The 23734-nt window shown below is 39.3% G+C and overlaps 1 protein-coding gene across 1 annotated transcript in view; it reads left to right on the top strand.

The window, feature by feature from the left end:
• The first annotated feature begins 4227 nt into the window (after positions 1-4227).
• DNAH17 (dynein axonemal heavy chain 17) overlaps positions 4228-23734 on the top strand; it is a 111822-nt gene continuing 92315 nt past the window's right edge. Inside the window, exons 1-18 of the mRNA XM_060759821.2 lie at positions 4228-4566; positions 6073-6266; positions 7427-7619; positions 8211-8310; positions 8433-8518; positions 10122-10247; positions 12004-12159; positions 13132-13218; positions 14010-14177; positions 14819-14935; positions 16259-16527; positions 16686-16881; positions 17802-17948; positions 18294-18402; positions 19013-19116; positions 19228-19368; positions 20579-20722; positions 21752-21934. Of these exons, the coding sequence (XP_060615804.2) occupies positions 4228-4566; positions 6073-6266; positions 7427-7619; positions 8211-8310; positions 8433-8518; positions 10122-10247; positions 12004-12159; positions 13132-13218; positions 14010-14177; positions 14819-14935; positions 16259-16527; positions 16686-16881; positions 17802-17948; positions 18294-18402; positions 19013-19116; positions 19228-19368; positions 20579-20722; positions 21752-21934 (2859 nt within the window). The remainder of the gene's footprint in view (positions 4567-6072; positions 6267-7426; positions 7620-8210; positions 8311-8432; positions 8519-10121; positions 10248-12003; positions 12160-13131; positions 13219-14009; positions 14178-14818; positions 14936-16258; positions 16528-16685; positions 16882-17801; positions 17949-18293; positions 18403-19012; positions 19117-19227; positions 19369-20578; positions 20723-21751; positions 21935-23734) is intronic.

Genomic DNA, 23734 nt, shown 5'->3' with positions numbered 1-23734 from the left:
TCCCATATAAATGGGAACATAGTAGTGAAGGTGCTATAAAAGTGTGTAGGTTTGTTCATGCCTAGTAGCATAACTCTCAACAAAAGAGTTATGCTACTAGGTAGCTACCATAACGTAGCAGAATGCAAGAGTCAGAATCAGTCTCCCCATATTTATTTCATGAGGAAAGCCTGACATTCTCTCATTGCAAACTAAATGTAAAGTATGATCACATACGACCTCATCATATGAGAGTAAATTCGGCAGCATGCGCCGGTTTGCCTATCCTTTTACGATGGAGCCTGCTAGGTCCCATCCCACAACACACTACAACTTCCGACGGGGCTCCGTCATAACAAGGAAGATGAACCAGTGCTTCTGTGTTGCCTTGGATCAATGGGGGGAAGCCAGACAAGGATGAGGATGTGGGTGAGTTGTGCGATATAGGGAGTGGGAGGATGGTGGTGATTCTGGCAGCCTTTTTGATGAGGTCCATTGTGAGTGGGTATAGCCCTTGCCTTCTGTGGAAAGTGGGAATCATTGTGCAACAAATGTTGATACAACGGGCGTGATACCAACTCCACCCCATGACTATCAAAATCTGCAGATGTTCAAGTGCCTTTATACACAATGGGATAGTAAAACGGTATCCATTGTATACAATGATAAAAACAAGTTTTGCTTTTGGGCATTATGGGGAAATAGCCATGGATGGTTGGGTCCATGAATATGAAAGTCCAACAGTATATCAGTTTGTGAGGAAATAGCTCTTGGAACACTTTTAAAAATGGTTAGGGACATTGAAAAATATAAGATCCAAAAAGGAAATTTAAAACCAACATGGTGACAGAGACAGGCTTGTAGCGAGGGGGGGGGGCGTTAGGGGTTCAACCCCCCCCCCCAAATTTTTCAGGTTAAAAAAAAAAAAAAACCTGGTTTACTCATGAATTCTAACTGGTTAACCAAATCCCCGTGCTAAGTCTATGAGACGCAAAAAAATTCGAGTCCCTCCAGAACTGCAAGCACTATCTCAAGCAAATATTGACAATTTATTCACACTGTCATTACTTGCAGTAATAGCCGATGTAGTGAAGCAACCAAGTTTGGGGGGGGGGGGGTGTTGAATGCTCTCATTAAGGAGGCCGGACTTGGTGGAGGTGGTTGACAGGGGCGGAGCTACAGGCTATTGAAGGCTGCTCTGCCCCTGCTGTGCTCTTTGCTTCAGCGTGAGCTTGGAGGCAGGTTTCAACCCCCCCTCGAAATTTTCAACCCCCCCCCCCCCCAATTTTCAACCCTCTCCCAAAAAATTTTCTGGCTACGGCCCTGGACAAAGAGCTGATATTTTATGACTGCTTTCCCACAAAGCATAACATGAAAAAATATTGGGGCCTTAACATAACTGAAACACCAGTGTGCCTAGATCTTGAAATGCAACAGTTGGTGATGGGAATATACATAGGCATTTTTTTTTTGCTAGAAACTCCATTACTTTCTGTTTTACAGACTTCGGAATCAATGAATGGGATGTCAATGCAGACAGATTCTTGCAAGATGTGGCAGTTGATAGTTGATGTCAGAAGAACATCATCGGAGAGAATGTTCCTTGGCAGTTGAGCAGCTTTCAGTTGGAGGAATCTGAACCTCTCTGTGACTTTGTTCAAGGGAAAAGGTTTAGGCTGTAGTTCCCTGATCTGCATTTTCTCTCAGATGTAAGGTACTCATATTTTATATGAGTTAAGAATAGCCTTGTAAGTATTCTTATTTATCTAAATGGCTGACCTAGTAAATTATGACTTAAGGATGAAACTGAAATGACATGTGACATATCTTCTCATAGATTTTTTTTAAATCACACTTTCTTGAATGTAACTGCTGACAAATCTGAAAACAGTGGCAACTGAGGAGAACTTTTAGTTCTGAGCATGTACCAATCAAAACTGTGTTTGAAAGATTCTCCCTACATATAGAGACAAGATACTGGGTTTTTCTCCGACATGTAGAACAAGAACTCAGCTGACATACTCTTTGTTAATCCCAGCTAGACTAGACGCATTTTGTTAGTTCCAACTAAACTAACCAACTGTTGAATGGTGAATCAATAAATATATGACTTTAATTGATTAAAGGGTCGAATTGAGTCAGGAATAAAAGATCATTGTAATTTGCATTACCTTAGTAGTATTGTAGTCTTGATTTTTTTCATGGTCTTTATTGGACATATCTCGTTTGTAGTGCAAAAAAAAAGGGAAAAGGAAGAAGGAAGAAAGAACAATATATTTTAAATGAAGAACAATTTTAACCAACATAAACTTAACAGTATTTCAGTGGAAGCGGGGAAAGGAGCGGGAAAGAGGAGGGAAAGCTTGGGGGAGAGGGGAAGGGGAAAGAGGGAGGAGGAAAGCCCCGAGTTCCCAAGTTTGCTTCATGGAGCCCACTTTAAGAACTGCTGGTCTATTCAAATAGCTTTTCCAATGCTGCCCAGTTTTCCATTTTACCATTTTGGAGGTGAGGGAGGCAAGGAGGGGGAGGAGGAGAAGCAAGAAAGAGGAGGTAAAGCTTAGAGGGGGAGGGGGAAGGGAGGGGAAGGGGAGGGAGGAGGAGGAAAGCCCAGAGCCCCTCAGTTTGCTTCACAGAGCCCCAAGGGCTCCACAGAGCCCACTTTAAGAACCGCTGGCCTATTCAAATAGCTTTTCCAATGCTGCCCAGTTTTCCATCTTACCTTCTGATTTGTCTCTCTTATCTCCCCACATCTGATCTGACTCAGTCATGTGGGTAATACTTTGCAAAAACTAAAGCAAAGATTCTGTTCTCTAGGGGCCAAATAATATTACATTCAATACATGGTTTGACACTTCAATTTTTTTTAAAATTGACAATAACAGCCATGTGTGTAGGAGTGGTGTCAGAACTGTGAGATTTAAGAAATGAGAATTTCACCCATCTTCCTGCACTGTGATCCTGGCTGGTCTCTGGATCTCCGTCTCCCACTTAACCTCCCCCTCCCAGAAAAAAAGCAGAGCCCCGTGCTTTCATGTGAGGTATGCAATGGGTTTACTCTGTCTGTGATCCAGATTTCAAAGAACCAATCAAAGTGTTGAACTCTGGTTCCAAAATAAGTTCCAAAAATATATGCAAAGTTGAACCATGTGCGTGCTACTGTTGCCTGTTCCTATGGTCCTTTAGGTCAAAGCCCTTAGCCCTCCATGGATGAAAGAACTATATATTATAGACAAGTGGCTGTGTGGTAAGAGGGAGTGCCCTTACTGGGTTTTACCTCCTCTACCTGTATATTTTGATCTAAGGGCCCTATATCACATTATTATAACACTATTCTTTCACTTTACATGCTGTGGCAAGTTTCTGGGGTTTGTAGGTTAGTGAAATCCAAAGACTGTCTGTCTGAAACTACTAAATGCCCCTCCCTAAACTGCAAATTCCATATGATGTTGCCATAATAGTTGAAAGTGGAATAGCATGCTAGAATGGCACAATGTAAATAGGACCCTAAATCTCTGTTTAAAACCTTTATTCATCATAGCCTTTCTTTATTTGATGTTAAATGTTCTGCCTTTTTGGATGGAGCGGATCAAATGTTCAAAGCCAATATATCAGGCATGGGCAAACTTCAGCCCTCCAGGTGTTTGGGACTTCAACTCCCAGAAATCCCAGTCAGTTTACTAGCTGTTAGGAATTGTGGGAGTTGAAGTCCCAAACACCTGGAGGGCCAACATTTACCCATGACTGTTATATATGGTCAGCTCTTGCATCAACATGGGAGCGGGGTGTTAGGAAAGCCAGCCAACATGATTCACTAATTATATGCATATGCATGGGCTTGAAAGAGCTTTCATATACTGTTCCTTGGAAGTGGTGGTGGGTGAGATTTTCACTAAAACGGTGGGTCTGAACCAGTGGGCCTCCAAATGTTTTTTATTTCAACTCCTGGACACTCCAGCAGCATGGCCAATTGCTAGGGATTCTGGGAACTGAAATCCGAAACATCTCAAGGAATGGAAACTGAGAACCCTGATATAAAATACAGTCACACACCACACCTCTATTTTGCTATGGTGAATTCTATGCTACATAGTATATGAAAGAAGACAGAGTATCATGCTTCATAGGTAGTTCTGAAATATGTTGATAAGGATCTTTCATTTCAAATGCAATAAAATGAGAGCAATTTAGTGTCCACCTTACCATCTGCCATATTTTATCCACACAGTGGTTAGATTCTGAAAAATCAAGATGACGACAGATAAACGCCTAGACTTCATAGAAAATTACTGCACCCTCTATCTCCATGTTAAGCCTGACAAATGGGCCAAGTTTTCCGTCAGTGAAGATGTCCTCTCAATGCTAAATGAGTTCTACGAGAAGCCAGATGTGTCAGCCCTGGTGATCACTCTCAACCCCACAGGACAATTAGTTCCTTGCATTGGCTTTCCAGCAACACTGAAGAATAAGGGGATTTATTTTGTGAAGAAGAGGCCTGAAAACATCACTAAAGACAACTTCAAGGATGCAGTTCTTGTAGGCGATATCAGCCCTTCTCCTGTAGAGCAGATGATGGCTGTCATAGAGGAGGTGGGTTTGCGTTGTTTATTAATGTTTATTAATACTTCCTTCTTCAGCAACCAGAGAGAGAAAGTGATGTTAGGATTTGGCTTTCACATACAAAAACTTGTCACTGACAGTCAATAATCTCAATCTCCTAATTTGTCGCCTGCTGGGCAACAAGCGTGTATTCAGGGAGGCTGACAAACTTCCCCATTTGGACTTTGGGCTGCATAAAGGTGCTCTGAAGTTTTGTGGGAAGGGTTTGTCTTTTTCCAGTGTTGTATCAATTCACTGTAGTTCATTCACTACAGTATTAGATCTGGAAGTAGGGGAATATATCTAATTGTAAATCAAGAGTAGAAGACATTCAATTCTCTAGACAATTTTGATGTCAGCTCCCATAATCCTTTAGCATTGATGATGTGGAATGTGACTAATGGAAATTAAAGGCAAAAATATCTGGAGAGCCAAGAGTTCTCCAACTAAGCTGAAACTCACACTGTTGTTGTGTGGGTAGAATTCCTTTTGTGATGCTCCTTGGAGCTGAAATGGAATCAATTGACGAAACCCTGAAGCTCCAAATCATTAGGGAATCCCTGAGCATCAACCTTGTTTTGCTGTACCACCTTAGTAGAATTATACGTAATTACATTCTCCATAAGTGTCTATTAAAAACATTTAGAAGAACATGTCAGTGGCACAGCATGTCCCAAGACAAGTCTACACCCCATTTCAAATGTGATATTTCATTCCAAATCTGCTTGTGGGTGGTGATGTGGAATGTTGCCCTGTATATTATTAAAGAGGAACTTATTTCTCCCTCTGCTTCTAGAAATATTTGGATGGATGAAACAAGTTCTCAACAAGCTTGTCATTCTCTTCATGAGTGCTTTCACCCAATGATTCCCAATCTGTGTATTCCAAATGATTTCGGATTCCAGCTTCCTGATTTTTTAACCATTGGCCATGATAGTTGGGTCTTTTGGGAGCTGGAATCCAACAACATTTGAGGACAATTGCTATGGTTTTGTTCTTCACTGTTCTTTCAACATATCAGAAAACACAGAAAACAGCTTTATGCCAAGTACATCATTAATACAGGAAAGATATTAAAATATTACTGTTATCTTTCTTTTCACCTCTTTCTTAATAAACTCTAGCATAACAATGGCCATTGACACAGGTACTATTAGTGCCACAATCTGGGCCAGAATCTTTACTGCATTGCCAAACATGGCCTAACCATGAAGTGGTTTCTTTGACTTATTGCCTCTGGATAGAGCTAAGGTCATGGTTAAGTCTATGCATTAGAGAAAGTTAATACACTGATTTAGTGGATTTTTATATGTTGTGTTACTGTTGTGCCTGTGATTTGCTATGCCAATGTGAAACTGGCATGGTTGCAAGAATAAGTGTGACCATAGGATTGGAGTCTGAGGTTTCCAGACACATATGTTTCCCAAACCAAGTGCTGTAATATGTAATGACTGAAAAGCAGAGAGACACCACAAGAAAACAATTCTGCCTCCCTAGGTGGTTTATTCCTTGTTTATGAAGAGTGAAAACCTAGCAGGATGGCCTAAAGTGGTAGTGGACGATGTGATACGGCAGGCCCATCGACTAAAGAATGAGATGTTTGTGATGGGAGGAAAGATCAAAGGAAAAACACTGCTCCCTTTGCCTGACCACTTGGAGACTGTGGACAGTTCAGAAGATGTGTTTGAGAGGTGAGTGTTTTTTGGTTATGGAAAATATTATTACTATTAATATTGTGTGTGCGTATGTGTGTGAGTGTATACACACACATACATATATATACATACATATATACACACAGTTGTACTTTGTACTAAACACCCACCCAAAATTTAAGTAATTTTCTGAAATGACATGAATAAGATTGAGATGAGCTATGGTAACGGATTGGTTTTATAACATTATATAGATTTAATGTAATACAAAAGGCGAATAAGCATGATAATGATAAAATAATAGTAATACTAACTTACTAACAATTTAAATACAATATTAAGATCATTTTTCACTCAAGAACTGGAAAAGAATATATAAAAACCAGGAGACAAAGTGAGATGACACAAGAAGATACAACCAATGGACTTAAAATTAAAATTGTTAGAATCTTCAATATTTTATGAAATGTGTGTTAAAGAAATGGAGATGAAGACTTAGTTGTAACAATGATAACTTAAAATAATTCCCCATATTCCAACAATCCACACCTTCTTTGTTTTCTCCTTGTAACATATTAGATTTTTGCAAAGATGCAACTAACCAATAACAAATCTGCTATCTCCAAATTTTTCTTTTTCCTCCCCCCCCCCCCCCTTCCACTCTCCTAGTAAAAATTCAATAAAAATTATTTGGAAAGAAAAGAAAAGAAAGGTGAGCGTCTTTAAATAGTGACTGCCTATGTATGTGCATTATATGCATTATACATGTATGTGCATTATATGTCGTATCTGTCCATGTTCACTTATTTTAAAAATCAGTTTACACTAATACTAGTGATAGTTCTTTAGGTTCTGGGAATGCACACGTATGTATCCTACTACTACCACTACATTCCATTCCCTTCCGTTGATTTTATCCTGCCTGTGTCACCCATGAGGCCTTTTCTCCTTTTCTATCAATCTTTAATTCATTCATCATCTGAATGTTTTCATATAATTGTGTGAATCTGTAGACAAATACTTTGTGTATGTATTCTAATCAAGAGATTCTATCTATGCTTATTCTACATATGCACTGTAGGAAGAAAGAATTGGCCATTTGTTTAAAAGATTGTGGTAGAGTTATCCTTTGACAGTTGCACTGAATATTGAATATATATATATATCTCACCATGTTGTTCTTTGTGGATTTTCAGTCTGCCTTTAGCCGTGGACAGTGCACTCTTACATTCTATTGAAACCATCATAATTGACTGGTCTCATCAGATCCGAGATATCCTGAGCAAAGACTCTGCACAGCCTCTCTTGGATGGTTTGAACCCACTCCCTAGAGTGGAATTTGATTTCTGGTACAGTCGGCAAGTCAACCTGGAGTGTATAAATAGCCAGGTAAGCTGATGGTTATTTTGATGATTAATTGAGATAAATTACCTTCCTTATCTCAATCTCCTTCAACCTTTCAAGCATCTGCCTGAAGGCATGAATAACTCCAGACTCCTTAATTCAGCTTTCAGCCAAAAGTGGCACTTTTCTTTATTGGTAAATACACACTATATACATAAGAGAACTTTCTATCATGTCCGTTCACATCTCGACACATTCTAATCTTATTAGTTCTTCATTTCCGCCCGACACAGGAACCTCTGAATGTTATACTCTAGTAATACTTCACAACTGTATATATTAACTCATACATTACTGAAACCACAAAGTTTAAACTACAAGCAATTTTCACATCATATAAAACCACATACTGACAAATTTAACATTGGGTTGAATATCATCTACAACAAAGGTGGGGCAGAAGTGAGGCCAAATGAATGGCAACTCCCATCAACTCTAGCCAGAAGAGTTAGTAGTGCTGAATGCTAGAGTTTCAGTCCAACAACATTTGGACAAACAACAGGATTCACAGCCCTACTCTATAGTAATAAAAATCAAATGAAAATATTGTGGCGTTTTTGTTTTCTTTTGTTCTAGTTATATGCTCCTAAAGTTAAAAAGATCGCTGATATTTTGGAAAGGGCAAAGAGCTGTTACTGGCCGGCACTCACAAATGTTTTCAAGGATGTATCTGCAGGTATAGCTATCACTTCTTAAAATTTGAAATGACCTTTTGTGACATATATGCATATGGATTTGAAAACTATTCAGTCAAACCTCTCCTTGATTCATCTATCTTGTGGCTTTCCTTTTATGCAGGACTGAAGGAAGCTGAGGACATTAACCTGTATTTACAGCCACTAAAAGTTGCCTTGGAGGAAGCAGAACAAACCGAATACCAACAGGTAGAGGGAGGAAGGGAAACGAATATGTCACAGTTAGAACTATCTTGCTTACATGTAAAGGATGGCTCCTTTGTTGACAGACATGGTAGAAAGTGAGAATAATTCCTGCAAAGCTCTCACCAGTTCTAGAGTGCTGGCTGCCAGCCATTTAGAAAATGTCATGTTTGCTGTTTTCGTATTTGGAGATACTAAGGAGATTCTTCTCTGATCTTAACCTCAGCTGGGGAATATAGACCCTAGGGTGGGAGAGGGAGGGAGCACCAAAGCCCATCCAGATTAGGTTGAGAGAAGATGGAGCACCCTGAAATGTGAAAAAATAAAACCATGGTTGAGCCTCCTTGGGAATTATCAGTCAGAAGTGTGCTGAATAACTTAAACATCAAGGCAGAGATTTGTGTTGAGCCCTGCTAAGAATAATAAAGGGAAGTAGACATTTTCATATTTAAGGATATGGAATGAGAAAAGTAAATTGCCCTCTCCCTGCAGATATTTTCAAGAGGACAAGGTTAATAACCTGCCTGGTAGTATTGCACCTTCTTGTAGCTTAAAAGCAGTGCTGGAATTTCCCTAGAAGGGCAAAATATAGGCCCCCAAATGTTTACAAGAATCCCTAAAACTTCTGGCTTGGCATGTACTTGCTCCCCCATCCTAATCCTCCTCTTCACAAGGCGAAGAGGATGTGGGAATGATGCCTTGCTTCTGGCTGAAGGGCCAGATTGAAGAGCTCACCTGCCAGTGCTCCAGGCAGGACTTGTCTCATGTTAGCCATGGAGATGGGCTATGTCCCCTGGTATTATCCAACCCATGGAGGATTGCAGGCTTGAGGGCGGAAATTTGGTCTGCCTTCTCTTTTCATTCTGCGCTCCATGTGTAGAGTATGTATCTTGTTTGGTGTATACACTGGATCAAAATCCTTAATTCTACTCTCAAGCAGATCAATTTATATCTTGCATTAACAGTCCCTGGGCTCTCTTTTCAGTAAATGTGTAAGACCACATCTGGACTAATGCAGATGACATTTTCCAGCTGAAACTGCTTTTTCTATTGAAGGTGCTATTTATTGTAGAACTCAGTCTTTATTGCTAAAAATGTGTAAATCCTACTTGGATCTGTTGCCAACTTATATACTATATACAATTGATAATGAAATGTGTGAGACTAGAAGACAGGCATTTATTTAGTCCTACCTCAGACGTATTTTTTTCTTTGAAGCGTAAAAGTTCTGGAAATGAGAACGTTGGAGGCAAAGTTTGGACTCTTCATCTTTGCTTCCCTGCCTTTGCCAAAATAAACAACAAAATGTTTGTTCTTTTCAGCTTAGAAAAGATTAAGCATTCAATATTTGGGATAAGGATAATTGTTTGAATTTTGGGCTCAGTTCCCTGCCTGGATGACCTTGGATGAGTTTCACACTCTCAGCCCCAGAAAGCCTCATTATAGGGTCACTTTAGAGTTGCTATAAATTGGTAAGGCACACAAGAACAACAATTTTCTGAAATAATAAAGGTGACTAACAGCATAATAACTATCTAGGAAATACCTATCTCCTTAGATGTGTGCAGTTTTCTTTCCTGAAACGTTTGTTCTTTTTATGCCCACCCAGCTGCCTTCATTCATCAACAGCGTCATATATTCTGTGTGCTTGGTCTGGGCCAATTCTGAATACTACAACATTCCCTCCCGGGTCATTGTGATTTTGCAAGAGATCTGCAATCTCTTCATTGAAATGGTACTATTCTATGAATCTTGAAGACTCAGCTGTTACTATTTGGTTTTCATAGCTTTCAAATACAAAGTCAATCTGTTTTGTTTTGCAGATGCTACAAGTTTTTTGACACTACAAAAGAGTAAAAAAAATGTAAAACTGGGGATGTTTCACCAGCATGGTATAGTGGTTTGAGCAGTGGACGTTGGAGACCAGGGTTTGAATTCTCATCCAGCTGTGGAAACCCTCTGGGTGACCTTGGGCAAGTCACTCTCTCTCAGCCTCAGAGGAAGGCAAAGGCAACCCTCCTCTGAACATATATTGCCAAGAAAAAAACATGCTAAGTTCACCACAATGCTTTGAACTAGGGGCCCTTCCACACAGCCCTATAACCCAGAATATCCAGGCAGAAAATCCCACATTATCTGAGGGCGGATCCAGGCAGCCCTTTATCCCAAAAGCATCCATGTTATAAAAACACAGATGTTTTGGGAGGGTTGTCCGCACCCACCCCAGAAAGTGTACGCTTTCTGGGGTGGGTTGTCCACACGTTCTCTCAGGAATAGCCTGAGAGAATGTGGGGAGGCCCTCCCCCCTCCCCCCAAGCCCTCAGACCCTTTAGAAAAGTAAAAAAAAATTACCAGCTTGCAGTATTCCCTCTGAGCAGCTCTCCTGGTATGTACAAATGATGCGCCAGGAGAGGGGGGGGAGAGCAATTTTATCACACACACACACACACACACACACTCCTGGTGTGTAATTTGTACACGCCAGGAGAGCTGCTTGGAGGGAATACTGCAGGCTGGTAAGTTTTTTAAAAAAAAACTTTTCTAAAGGGTCTGGGGACTTGGGGGGAAGGGGGTGGGTATTCCTTATTTAGCCTGGTAAACTGAAGGAATGGTATGAGTAGGTGCGGAATAAATGCACTAACAAATCAATTCACTATAAACCAGGGTTTTCCTGGTGTGTAGCAAATTAATGCGGGACTGCCCAGAATGTTGTCTGGACAACCCCCTTTTTATTGTGGAAGTTTCTGTAATAAAGGGGCTGTCTGGACGGGCCCGGAGTGTGGACTCAGATAACCCAGTTCAAAGCAGATATTGTGGGATTTTCCACCTTGATATTTTGGGATATAGGGCTATGTGGAAGAGTCCTGCGTTAACTGGCTCCACAGTGCCATATATTCCAGTTTAAAGCAGAAAATGTGGGATTTTATTCAGCTGTGTGGAAGGGACCTTTGGCTTAGGTTGTGTTATCACAATCTTTTATAGCCATTGCTCAAGCTCCTTTTTAAATGGGATTTGAAAATAGTTCACCTTATTGCTAGTCAAGTATTATAGGAGATAAAGATAGCTAGAAGAATCCTGAGAATGGGATAAGTATTTGACATAGTGGCAAAATGGTCTGAATCCTTATGGGAAATTCACACTAGAGTCGACCAATTAAGTCAATTGGCTTCACATATGTATTAACTCACTATTCAACAGTTATTCAGTTTGTCTGTTATAGATGAGATTATGAATAGCATTTGTGTCAATGTTTGTCATGTTTATTGTACTTTTGTTTTTATGTGTAAACAGGGCCACAATGAGAAGAAACATTAATAAAAAGCCACACTGAAACAATCCTGTTTTGGCACCCAACAATTACCAGCAGAATTTGGGCACTATCAGTGTGTCTTGTACAACAAAAATGTTATGATGTTCCATTTTCAAAGACTGGTTCCTTGTTGCTGGTGCATACATCTAAACATCTTTTGATTGCCACCTTTTCTATTTAGACCCGTAACTTTCTGAGTCCTGAGGAAGTGATGAAAGGCTTGCAAGGAGAAATTGAGGAAGTGCTGTCTGGGATTAAACTGGCGATTTCTGTGATAGAGAAACTCTACAAGACCTACAACACTTGCTGCACAGACCTGATGCCAGCATTTTTTAAGGTTGGTCACTGTTTTCAGCAGATTTTAGACAGGTTTTCAATGAAGTGTGAGTTAGAGCTTCACACTGCAGTGTAGTAAAAAAAAGTTTAAGAAGCTCTGATTTTTTAAAAATATATAATTCATACAGACAAATGATTCAGTTCCATTCCTTTTAACCATCTGAGGTTGGTGTTCTAAGTTCCAGTGGGTAATGTAAATCACTGTTAGATACTTGAAGTGTACTGTTGTTTTCTTTATACAAAAGTTGAATTGCTAAACCAATGGATGCTCGTATGCCCTTTCGCAAACACCACTATCTCCTTTTCGTCTATGTCCCATCATTATCTCCAATTTTAACTGTACATTTGGCCTTCCCACTGTTTTTACTTGTGTGTTGTCTTATTGATAATGTTGTATATTTTTATTGTCTATGTTTTTTTATTTTTAATTACTTGCACTGTTGATTATTATCTGTATTACTGTATTTGGGCTCGGCCTCATGTAAGCCACACCAAGTCCCTTGGGGAGATGGTAGCAGGGTACAAATAAAGTGTTGTTGTTGTTGTTGTTGTTGTTGTTATAAACCAATTGGTGACCTTACATGGCATAGCTTTCCAACAGTTCATTTTACTAAAGATAAATTTCTTATCCCATAAAATCTCTTGTCATAATATCTCCTTTTCCCATAAAAGGAGCAGTCTTGTGTCCTCCACTTGCTCCCGTAAGCATGTCTATGGCAACCAGTCCTCTCTATTCACCCCTACCAAATCTAGTCCTGCCTTGTTTCAGGGCACAGATCATACAGCAATCATTGGAAGTTGGGATTTATCTTTCTTCCCTCCCTACTCTAGTCACATTCTTCTGAGAAATTTACTCAAATAATTGAGGACTGTCCCAATTCACCAGAATGAGCTACAGTTGAATTCTGGCTTTTTTAATAATATAGTTGAGTGCGGCCAGGTTTGCAACAGCAATCTTTATTTTTATCTGCAGGACAAAGAACCACAGTATTGGGAGTTCCCTTCTACCCTTGTCTTTACTAGAATGAATTCATTTTTCCACAGACTAAAGACAATAGAGGTGAGAATAAAATAGTTAATCTGAAATATAGATTGAAAATTCCTTATCCAAAATGCTTGGGACCAGAAGTATTTGGATTTTGATTTATTTGTTTTTTTGCTTTGCTTTAGTTTTTTTGTATTTTGGAATACTTGTCTTTATATATATGTACATAATGAGATATTTTGGAGATGGGACCCAAGTCTAAACCTGAAATTCATTTCTGTTTAATATACACTTTATACACACAGCCTGAAAATAATTTTATTCACAATATATTTTAATGATTAGGTGACTGAAACAAAGTTTGTGTATGCTCGACTATCAGAAAGCAAAGTGGATCCATGTGGACCTTTCTGGCATTTAGAGTACAGTATTTGAGATTTTGTAATTCTGGATAAGTGATCTTTAATCTGTACAAAACAACCAGTCATATATGACTTGACACTGAAGCCATATAATGTCTATAGCTATGTAGATACAAATACATTGATGCATATATAGATATATATGCTTAATTCACAAAATACAATCAGAAATCCTCAGGCTGCTCTTCAGAGTGAAAACTAAATTTTAAGGTTATCAATTTTTAATGGCTATATATTTGAAACAGTTCATTTCAAACAAAATTATTTGTTTATGAGAAATGGCATTTTTAATAGATTAAGAATGTCAATTTTGAAGGTCCTTATAAAAATGCCTTGAGGTTTCTGTTGACCATCTCACTTCAGATTTTAGGGGTTTTGTTGTTTGTGTTGCACAAAAGAAGAAGCATGCAATTAACTGTGTACACGTGTTGTATGTTTTTAAAGGAACTGTACATGACGGCAATTGAATTCCTCAAACTGGAAAAAATTGAACTGGGTGGTGTGAGAGGCAATATCCTCGGGAGCCTTGTGGTACAGATATATGAGGAGATCCTTGAACATGTGAAGGTCTTTGCTGAATGCAAATATGACCCTTTAGATCCAGCAGATGAGGTTAGTATGTTCTTGGTGACATTCGTGTGTGTGACAAACTGTTGTCTTAATATAGACTAGGAAATCTTGGCGTGTTGATACTACATCAACAAATGATATTCCTTTAAGCTAATTTGCCTTGTTTGCCTCAGTGTATTTATTTGATTATCTTTTTAAAAACTCAGCCTATATAGAATATAGCAGAACTAATTAGTATATGTTTGTTAAATTGTTGGCTTAATATTGACCAGGAATTCCTGTTGTGCACAAGTCATAATATCAGCACATGATATTTCTTTGACATAAATTGCCTCGCTTATCTCTTGCCTCAGTGTACTCAATTAAATAACTTTTAAAAGTCTGGCCTATGTAGAATATAGCAGAACTATTTAATATGTGTGTGTGTGATTGTTGGATTAATATAGGCCAAGAAATCCTGGTGAGTATAAGTCATTATATCGACAAATGATATTTCTTTAAGATAAATTGGCCTAGCTCCTTTGCCTACCAGCCCTATCTCCTTTGCCACTGTGTACCTATTTAATTTACTTAGTTTTGCCATATATTCTACAGTGGGTTTTTTAAAGTTAAAGTATTAAAACTTAAAAAAACCCCTATATTGTAAATGGCAAAGAACTAATTACTTCTGTTGTTATTAAAAGCAATTTGATGAAGATTTTGCAGACTTCCAAATCAAAATTCAAGATTTGGATAGACGTTTGGCCACCATCTTCTATCAAGGATTTACTGACTGCTGCAGTTTTGAATCTGCTGTCAAGGTAAATTTTTCTGTAGAGGATTTGTATGTTCCTTATCCAAAAATAGAGATATGTTTAGCTGCAGAGCAGCAAACCAAAGACCTCATCACACTGAGGTCCTGAAGCTGGGTGACAATGGGGGAATCTGTGGGGCAGCGTGGCAAATCCGTGGGGCAGTGGAGGAAACTGTCACTCTGAGCCCCACATCACCCTTCCCCCTCGCACGAGGGAAGTTGTCACTGCCTAGCTTCCCCCTTTGCTTTCTCAATCAGAACATGGGCAGTCACCTGTCTACTGATTTCTTCTCTCAGCACGCTTTCCACATGGAGCTGGCATGGAGCCCTGCTGGCAGTAGCCCAACATCATGTGATGGTCTCAGGCAGGCTCCATATAAGCTCCGTATGGAAAGCGTCCTACAAAAAGCCCTATGTAATGACGTGCTAAATCCCTACATATGAATATGCTTTCTGTGGCTAGCTAGGATGGAAGATCCTCCCAACTTCAGAATTAAGGGGAAAGATGTCCTTCCCCCTTTTCCCCCTCTGATGTCACCAGATTCTCAGATTCATCCACAGCTAAAAGAGTCATCAAACGGCAAACTTAAATTTGATCAACCACATTCTGCCTCCTCTCTGTTTCTGTCAAATCCATTTAAACAAATTGTTGCACCAAATGGGTTTTGCTAGCACACCACAATCAATGGGCCTTTTCCTTTCCTCCCCTTTGTAAACTTAGAATTATGCCCCTGCATTTTCTCAGATGCAGGACACAAAAAAGCCAATTACCTATCTTGGTGCAATCAGTCCCTTCTACTTCTTTGACAGTATGCCAACAGTAAAGTGATGACAAGAGGTGGGATTCTCCTTCTTTCCCCTTCTCCCCTTTGTTATTCCCAAAATGATGATTTACAATCCAAGTCAAACTTGAGTAAGGGAAGAGGTCTCTCCAGTTACTGATAACCATAATTCAGATCAACCAATTTTTTGGGGGGGGGGGGGGGTATAAATTTATGCTCCCTAGCCCACTTCATCAAAACTGGAACTTGAAAATGTATATCAAATATAACTGTTGACCCCACTTCTGGAAAATTAGAGGCTGGGTGGGGCATCCAGAATTGAAAGAAAATCCTGGAGGAGAAAAGATAAACTGGGGTCCTGAGCAGAAAGGGCATGGGGAAAGTGGGAGAGAATTTTCTTTTGTTGTTGATGCCAAAGCAAATGTTGTTGATGTCAAAACAAATTTTGCAAATATGTCTTCATAGTTCAGGGATGTTCTCCTCATAAAATATTTAATTTTGTTTTTTAAGATCTAATCCATTTTTTGGTTGCAATTTTTATCTTTTAGCAAATCCATATGTTTGCATCACTATTGGAGCGCCCGTTGATCAAGGCAGATGTAGCTCCTCACTATGAAAGGCTCTTGGAGATGTTCAACGTTGAATTGGACAATGCAAAGATTCTGTATGATGCCCAAATAGCTGCCACAAAAGTAGGAGACCATGTGCCTCCCATAAGCAAAAACATGCCACCTGTCGCTGGGCAACTGAAGTGGGCCTGGGAACTCCAGGAAAGATTGCAAATCCCAAGGAAAGACTTGCGTGCCATTGATCATCCGTAAGTAACATTCTTTCTGATACCTGATTTTAGAAAAAGTTCATTCCCCACCACCATTACAATATTCTACAAGTGATGTTCAAACTCATGTTTTCTCATAGTATTTTTGTGTCATTTTCTGGTGACAGTGACAATGAAGCTTTTTTTCCAATTTGCAGTGTTATGGTCAGTTCTGACGCCAAACTCATTTACGAAAAGTATGATGAGATGATACGTCTTCTGCAAGGTTATCGTGAACAGATTTATGCAGAATGGATCAAGCGGGTTGACCGAGACTGTCAGTTCAATCTAGAGCAGCCACTGATCCAGAGAGATCCAGAGACAAATCTTATTCGAGTGAACTTCAGCAAAGAGGTTTGAGAATAATTAACCAACACTTCAGTGTATTGTGTCAGTTTCAGTGACTATTTGTCTGTATACTTTCCCACCTGTCCTTCCTCCATATGTCCTCCCATTCCACGCCTTACTACCACCTGAATGAGCAAGAGAATGCACATACATCTAGCCCAGCCATCACGCTAGTTTGATTTCCTCTCTGCAAGAAAGAAACCTGAGATGGATTGGGTTCTCATTTTTGCTGGATTGGGGCTATAAGTTTGGAAACGAGCTGTTCCATTTTATATTTTCTTAAAATCCTGTTAATCTTGAGTGAAGATCATGTGAGATTTCAATGCTGTGGGCTAAACTAGAGGCATTTAATTCTTCCAACACACACAGATTTATACACGCACACAGGTCTTTGTGGTTACAGAGAGAAAAGAGGGGAGGCCCAGTGAGAGAGACATTCACTGAGAGCGCAAGTGGGTGGTAAGAATGACAGGAAAACAAGGAAAGCTTATATGGATGTAAGTATATTATCATGTATGCAGAAAGATAAAAGTGCAGCCTTTGCAGTCATGTGACCTAAAATAATCAAACGCAATAAATCCATGAATATGATAGAAATATTTTTGAACAAAGGTGATTTCAGAGTGAGAGAACTGTGTGGCTTTCAAGACCAATTTGAGTTTTAATTAAAACAGGTGTGATGTTAGCAATGTCAACCCAGGGCAGGATACTGCATAACTGGAGCTGGGATACAACCATGGTGTGGATTCTGCCTGAATCTGACCTTTAACATTGAGACTAAATTCTGGAACTGACTCACCACCCCACTGAAGCCAGCATCCACATGTGCCCTGTGCTGATCCTTAGAATCTGAAAAGCGAACACCAATTCACTTCTTTTCAGGTTATGGAAAGGGGTTTGTGTGTCACTGTTGTATTATTCTGCAGCTTGTTGCTGTTCTCCGGGAAGTCAAGTACCTGACCTTTCAGCAACAGAAAGATATTCCAGACAGTGCTGGAGGTCTCTTTGCTCAACATGAAATGTTCCGGAAGTTTGTGGACAACCTGGACCTCATTGTGGGCTGGTACAATAAGGTATGTGTCATGAAACAATGAAGGGTGATGTATTTTCTTTCCCTCTCTTTTTCTCTTTTATTAGTGTATTAATTCACTTCAGGAGTAGGAAAAACCTCCAGGTATCCCCAATTGATTTTGATGTGTAAATCGCAGACTTACAACCCTTTAAAGTGATATTTTGAGGGTTGCAATTGAGCCTATATCTAGTTTACCTTGTTGCATCTTAATCCAAAGCATTAATCTCAGCACAAACAGCTGCTCTGTGCATATGAGACTGACATTAAAGGTGCAACATTCTAGATAGCAAACACTTTCCTTAAAGTAAGTCAAGTATGTACTCTAAGAAATGTTGCTTCTTTTTAGATCAAACTAACAATTTTGCCAGTAGAACTTCCACTGGTAAAAAGTGAACTGGAAGAGATTGATGTTGGCTTGCAGAAAGCTGAGACATATCTCTACTGGAGCAATGAAGGTACAAACATCTATAAAATTTATATAACAAAGAGTTACTTGTTGAATCTGTCCTCTGTGGCACCAAATGTTATGATGTGCCCTATGAGCATCAAAAACATCTACTGTAGCACTGCAAGTTTAAGACACTGACTGAAATCCCAGGGAAGCTTCTCTTGTTCTTATCTGGGTGGAAAGACAAATCTTATGGAAAGTGTCATTGAAATAGGAGAAAAACCAACATTTTGTATATGAGGGAAGTGGTTTCAGAGTTGCCACCCAATCACCCTTTGCCACCTTTTTCTGTGGATCTCTGCCTCAACTTGAAGGAACCATAGAGTTAGGGGGATCCCAAGCATTCATCCCTCTGCCAGTGCAGAAATCCTCAGCTTAAGCATCCTTGATTGGTAGCCGCCCAACCTTTCTTTAAAATTCTCCAATGAAGAAGAATTTGTCACTTTGTAAGATAGTCTCAACTGCTAAATAGTCCTTGCCATTGCAAAGTTCTTAATGTTTAGTTAAAATCTTTTATCTTGTTATTTCATGATCTCATATAGGGGCTCTTTAAAGGTAATTTCAATAGATCTGCTTCAACTTACCATATTCCTCACTCTCCCACTCCCAACAAACAGGTGTTATGGACTATATTCAAGAGATGCGGAATGTCTTATATGATTTAGAAACAAGGATTCAGAAAGCTAAGTTTAATGTGGAGAATATTGAGCAGCTCATGCAGGTGAGAATTTTTTCCCTAGGCATCTATCAGTGAGACATCTGTACATCAATTGCTCCACCCCCTCCCAAGTTGCATAACAAAAACATTGCATCTGCCTGATTGTTCTTATAGGAATGGTCAGCTAGTCCTTTGTTTGAAAGGAAAGACAATAAAGAGACAACACTTCTTGACCTGGATGGAAGACCAAGTTATTTAAACAAGCGGTATGCAGCAGTTAAAGATGCTGCGCAGAAGATCCAGACTATGGTTGAGGTGAAAATGTTATAAATAGTTGGGATTATACAGCTCTTAGAAACAGGAAAATTTTAATATACTTTCAGGAATATGAGAAGCTGCCTAAAACTGAAGTCCCATCTACACACACGCTAACATCTGTTTGACCTTGGGGCATCCAGAGAACATCTCCCCCAATAAGAACTCCAAACTGAATCTAGCCTGAGACAACACGATTTTTAAAAACTCACCAGAAATCCTGATTCATGCCATACAATCTGTTGCGTCCATCCTGTGTATAAGCAAGGCACAAAAAGGAGCTAAATATAGAGTGCCAATGTAAATAGGGCTCAAGCTACAGCAACTGGAGTAAAAAAGCAGCTGCAGAGTCCAGCTGGAAGGTAAACGAATCCCTCCCCACTGGCAATGAAATCACAGCATTCCCATGGGAATGTTCAATTTCACTGTCTTGTCTTGTTGTGAAGCAAGCACTAGAGTAGCAGATTGTCTCTGCCAGGAGGTGAAAAAAATCCTGGATTTTGATGGAACCAATTGCTCTGGTCAGAATGTGGATCTGGAGGACCTCTTTGCCACTGGCAGCCAGTTGTTGGCACTCCGGAGCAAACCGGATCTCCAAAATCCACATTCTGATCTGGAGTAATCTCCTGTGTGGAAGGACCCTGAGTCAGACTGTAATTCCATCTAGTTTAATATTACCTACATTAACTGGCAGGAAGTTTGTAGGATTTCAGGCAGAGCTCTTACCTGGTCTGACATGTGTTCCATCACCAAGCCACGTCCATTATTTTACTCCCAAAGTAGACAAAATGTGGCCTGTGAGCCACATTTGTAACTCAGGGTATCTAGGTGTGTGTGTATATATACAAATGCCTTCTAGCTGGGGTTTTATAAAACTGGATGCAAACTAAAAGTATTTTATGGCTATTTCCAGTTTTGAAAAAAGGCATTTCCTGGGCCTAATAGAAGATACTTTCAAACAGAGTAAATAAGACATGGTCCATCCTGTTTGAGAAGTATCTCACCCATTTCCAGTCCTCTCACTCCATGCCACCCAGGCTTTTGCTGTTTGATTGGTTACAAGTGTTTGTAATTTACTTATCTGTTTATATTTTCAATCTCTCTTTCTTGATTTAGATAATTATGTGGAAAAGGACAGTTAATCATTGTGTTACTTAATGCATTGTTGGATCATATGTGGGTTGTCTAAAATGACTTGTTTTACATGCAGGAAAATGCAGAATTGTTCAAGGCTGATACAAAAACAGCAATGTGGTCTCATTACGTGGACTACATAGATGAGATTGTTTTGGATGGCTACTTTAAATTTGTCCGCAAATCACTACAGTTTCTGCTCAGCAACATGGCAACTGATGTATGTTGGTGAGGTTCCTAAGGATTTTCAAAAATTATTTGTTTCTCAGACACATGTCTTTCAGTGGGCTGTATGGTGGAACTTCATTACTAGCTTCATGATATTTCATTTCACAGCTAAATAAATTAAAAGATTTTGACTAGAAAACAGTATAATCAGAATAAATGTAGGTAGATGCATTTGTAGACGTGAGAACAAATTTTCTTAATTATCCTACAAGAGCAGTCCTGACTCCTTCAGCCAACAATCTGTCAGAGGTTTTAGTGGTGCATAGGGATCCTTCTGCTCACAAGCAAAGGCCTTGATCTGTATTGAATATCTGTATTGGATACTTTGCTTATGATCACCAAGAGCTGCAAAGTTGTAAAAAGTAAGCAGCCATAAACCACGACTGCTGTGCTATTGTAGGAAAAACTTTGGATAACTTGGATCAATATCCATTCTGCTTCTACAGACAAGTTTGTAGTATTCTGTATAGTATTTCACCTCCCATGATAATAGTGAGAGAAACATTGAAAGGGGGGGGGGGCAAAACCTCCTGTGGGGAATGGGGTTGAGTTCTATCTCCATCTCCTTTTTCCATTGGTGTTGCATAGCAGAACATTAGCTCACTCTCCTCCCAAATATTATTTGTATGCCATACTGATTTTTTACACTTACCATTTCAACAGGAATAACTACAGTGTTTATATCCAAAAGATATACCTACAGTGTCTAAATCCAAAAGATATGGTGTCTATATCCAAAAGATATAGGGGATATAGGTGAAACTTAGATGACTTCTGACCCCTACTTTCTGATACCCATTGAGGTTTTTTAACATTTCTGCATGATTTTAAATATCTGATTACTGGTATCTGTATTTACATATTTACTTGCAATACAACTTCTATTATAGAGAATGAAGAGTAGCGGTCATAGCCATAATTATATGATGGGAGGGACAGGAAGTGGATGGAGAGGTTTTCAAACTATATTTTCAGTGTAATATTGGTAAAGCCTGACTATAAATATACCAATGTGTTTCAGGCCAATGTAGCCCCTTTATTTGAAGTGCGAATGGAATTGTATAAAGACGAATTAAGGTACCGTCCATCACTAGAAGTGGGAGCTGAGCAGGGTCTTTTGGAAGTGGTAGAAAATCTGATGAATGATATCTATGAAACAGCTACATTAATTCCACGGTTGGCAAAAAGGAAACCCAGCTACAAGGTTAGTACTTATCTGACAGACAGTTTTTCCTTAATTGCGCGTGCAGAGTACTGAATCTGACTTAGCTTGGTTTATCTCTGTAATTATTTGAACAATGTCCGTTGCTGTTGAAACATCAGAACATCTGCTTTATGTGTGCTTTTGTTCTTGGACCTTTTTGAAGCATCACTGCTCTGTTGTGATAAAGCCAGAAATGTGGGACCATCTGTATCTGTGCTTGCAAGTCAAAGAATCTGAGCTGTACAAAAAATTGTTGCCATACCTATGTCTTTTAGGCTGAATATTCTCTTGATTTTATATATCTTTTCTTATTGACAGTGATTCAGAGGATGGGGCACAACTATGAAATAAATACTCATTCATTTACTGAAAGCATTTATTTTTAGTAACAAAAAGGAAGCAATTTTCATGATTAGAAGTGAATGACTGCCACCTTCACAGTAGGCTTCAATGATTCACACAATTTTTTGTTTAACAACATTTAGATTCCACTCCCACAATGCCCTCTAATGGGAATACAATAATCATACAATCAATTTGATCTCTTACGCACTTAGGTTTTGTAAAATATATGTAATCTGCATACCCACATTGAAGAATTGCCCCATCATAGGATACTTCAGCCTCTTTTCAAGCATAGAGAGGCATGGAGCTTATCACATGTTCTGGGGTTGAAAAGAGGCAGAAATGTCCTCAAAGGAGGGATCTCTGAACATGGGCCAGCAATTGTGTTCAGAGCTCCCGCCTCTTCTCACACATTACTCCCATAGTTCCAACTGAAAAACAGGTAGGAAATGAACCATCAAAGTTTCCTGCCCTGTTTCATTTGCCCAACCGTCAACAGTCTCTTGTAACATATGGGGTTTGGTGCAGAAACATAGGATCGCATGGAAAGCCATTGTTTTTAAACCTAGATCACCGCTTCTTGTATCTTCTGGGGTTTAGGGCAGAACAATTTTATCCCATTGAAAGAAGTGGTTTTAAACTAGCTTCAGTCTGCTTTAATTTAAGGGGCTTTGGGCAGAGCAAGGGATCTCTTGGCTTTCAGATATCATTGTTTCTCCTGATTTTTTTAAAAAAGTAATACTGACCATGTGGTGAATGTATTGCCAGCTCTTAGGTTCCCGTGTGTGAGTGTGATGGGGAGGCAGAACTCTAAATGGGACGGCTGATGACATATGAGGGGAGATTCTCTACTCTTAAAGGGACAGTCACCCGTGTTTTCCTATCTCAATGTGATGGGGTTGTATGTCTAGATCAGGGGTCCTCAAACGTTTTAAACGGGGGGGGGGGGGGCTAGATTACTGTCCCCCCAGACCGTTGGAGGGCCGGACTATAGTTTTTTTTAAAAAAAAACGATGACCAAATTCCTATGCACACTGCACATGTCCCATTTTGCTACTGTTATGAATCGTAATGTAAATATCTGATATGCATGATGTATTTTTATCTGAACATAAAGCATAGTTTTAGCATTTCTGAAGATAAAATAGTTCCAATTAAAATGAGGAAAACATTCTATTTTCTGTCTTTTTGAAAGTGATTTTTGGAATATGTAAGCATGAGTCCTCTTTCGGGGGGGAGAAGGGCAGGGTATAAATATAGGAAATAAATATATATAAATAAAAATGTAATGTTCGTTTGTGGGATTAACAGAACTCAAAAAGCACTGGACACCTAACAACCCAATGTATGTCTTTCACTAAAAAAAAATGATTTTGTCATTTGGGAGTTGTAGTTGCTGGGATTTATAGTTTACCTATAATCAAAGAACATTCTGAACCCCATCAACGATGGAAT

The sequence above is a fragment of the Anolis sagrei genome, chromosome 2 (genome assembly GCF_037176765.1).
Source record: "Anolis sagrei isolate rAnoSag1 chromosome 2, rAnoSag1.mat, whole genome shotgun sequence".
Lineage (NCBI taxonomy): Eukaryota > Metazoa > Chordata > Lepidosauria > Squamata > Dactyloidae > Anolis > Anolis sagrei.
Note: the sequence above shows the minus strand (reverse complement) of the source record. Positions and strands in the feature narration are given on the sequence as shown.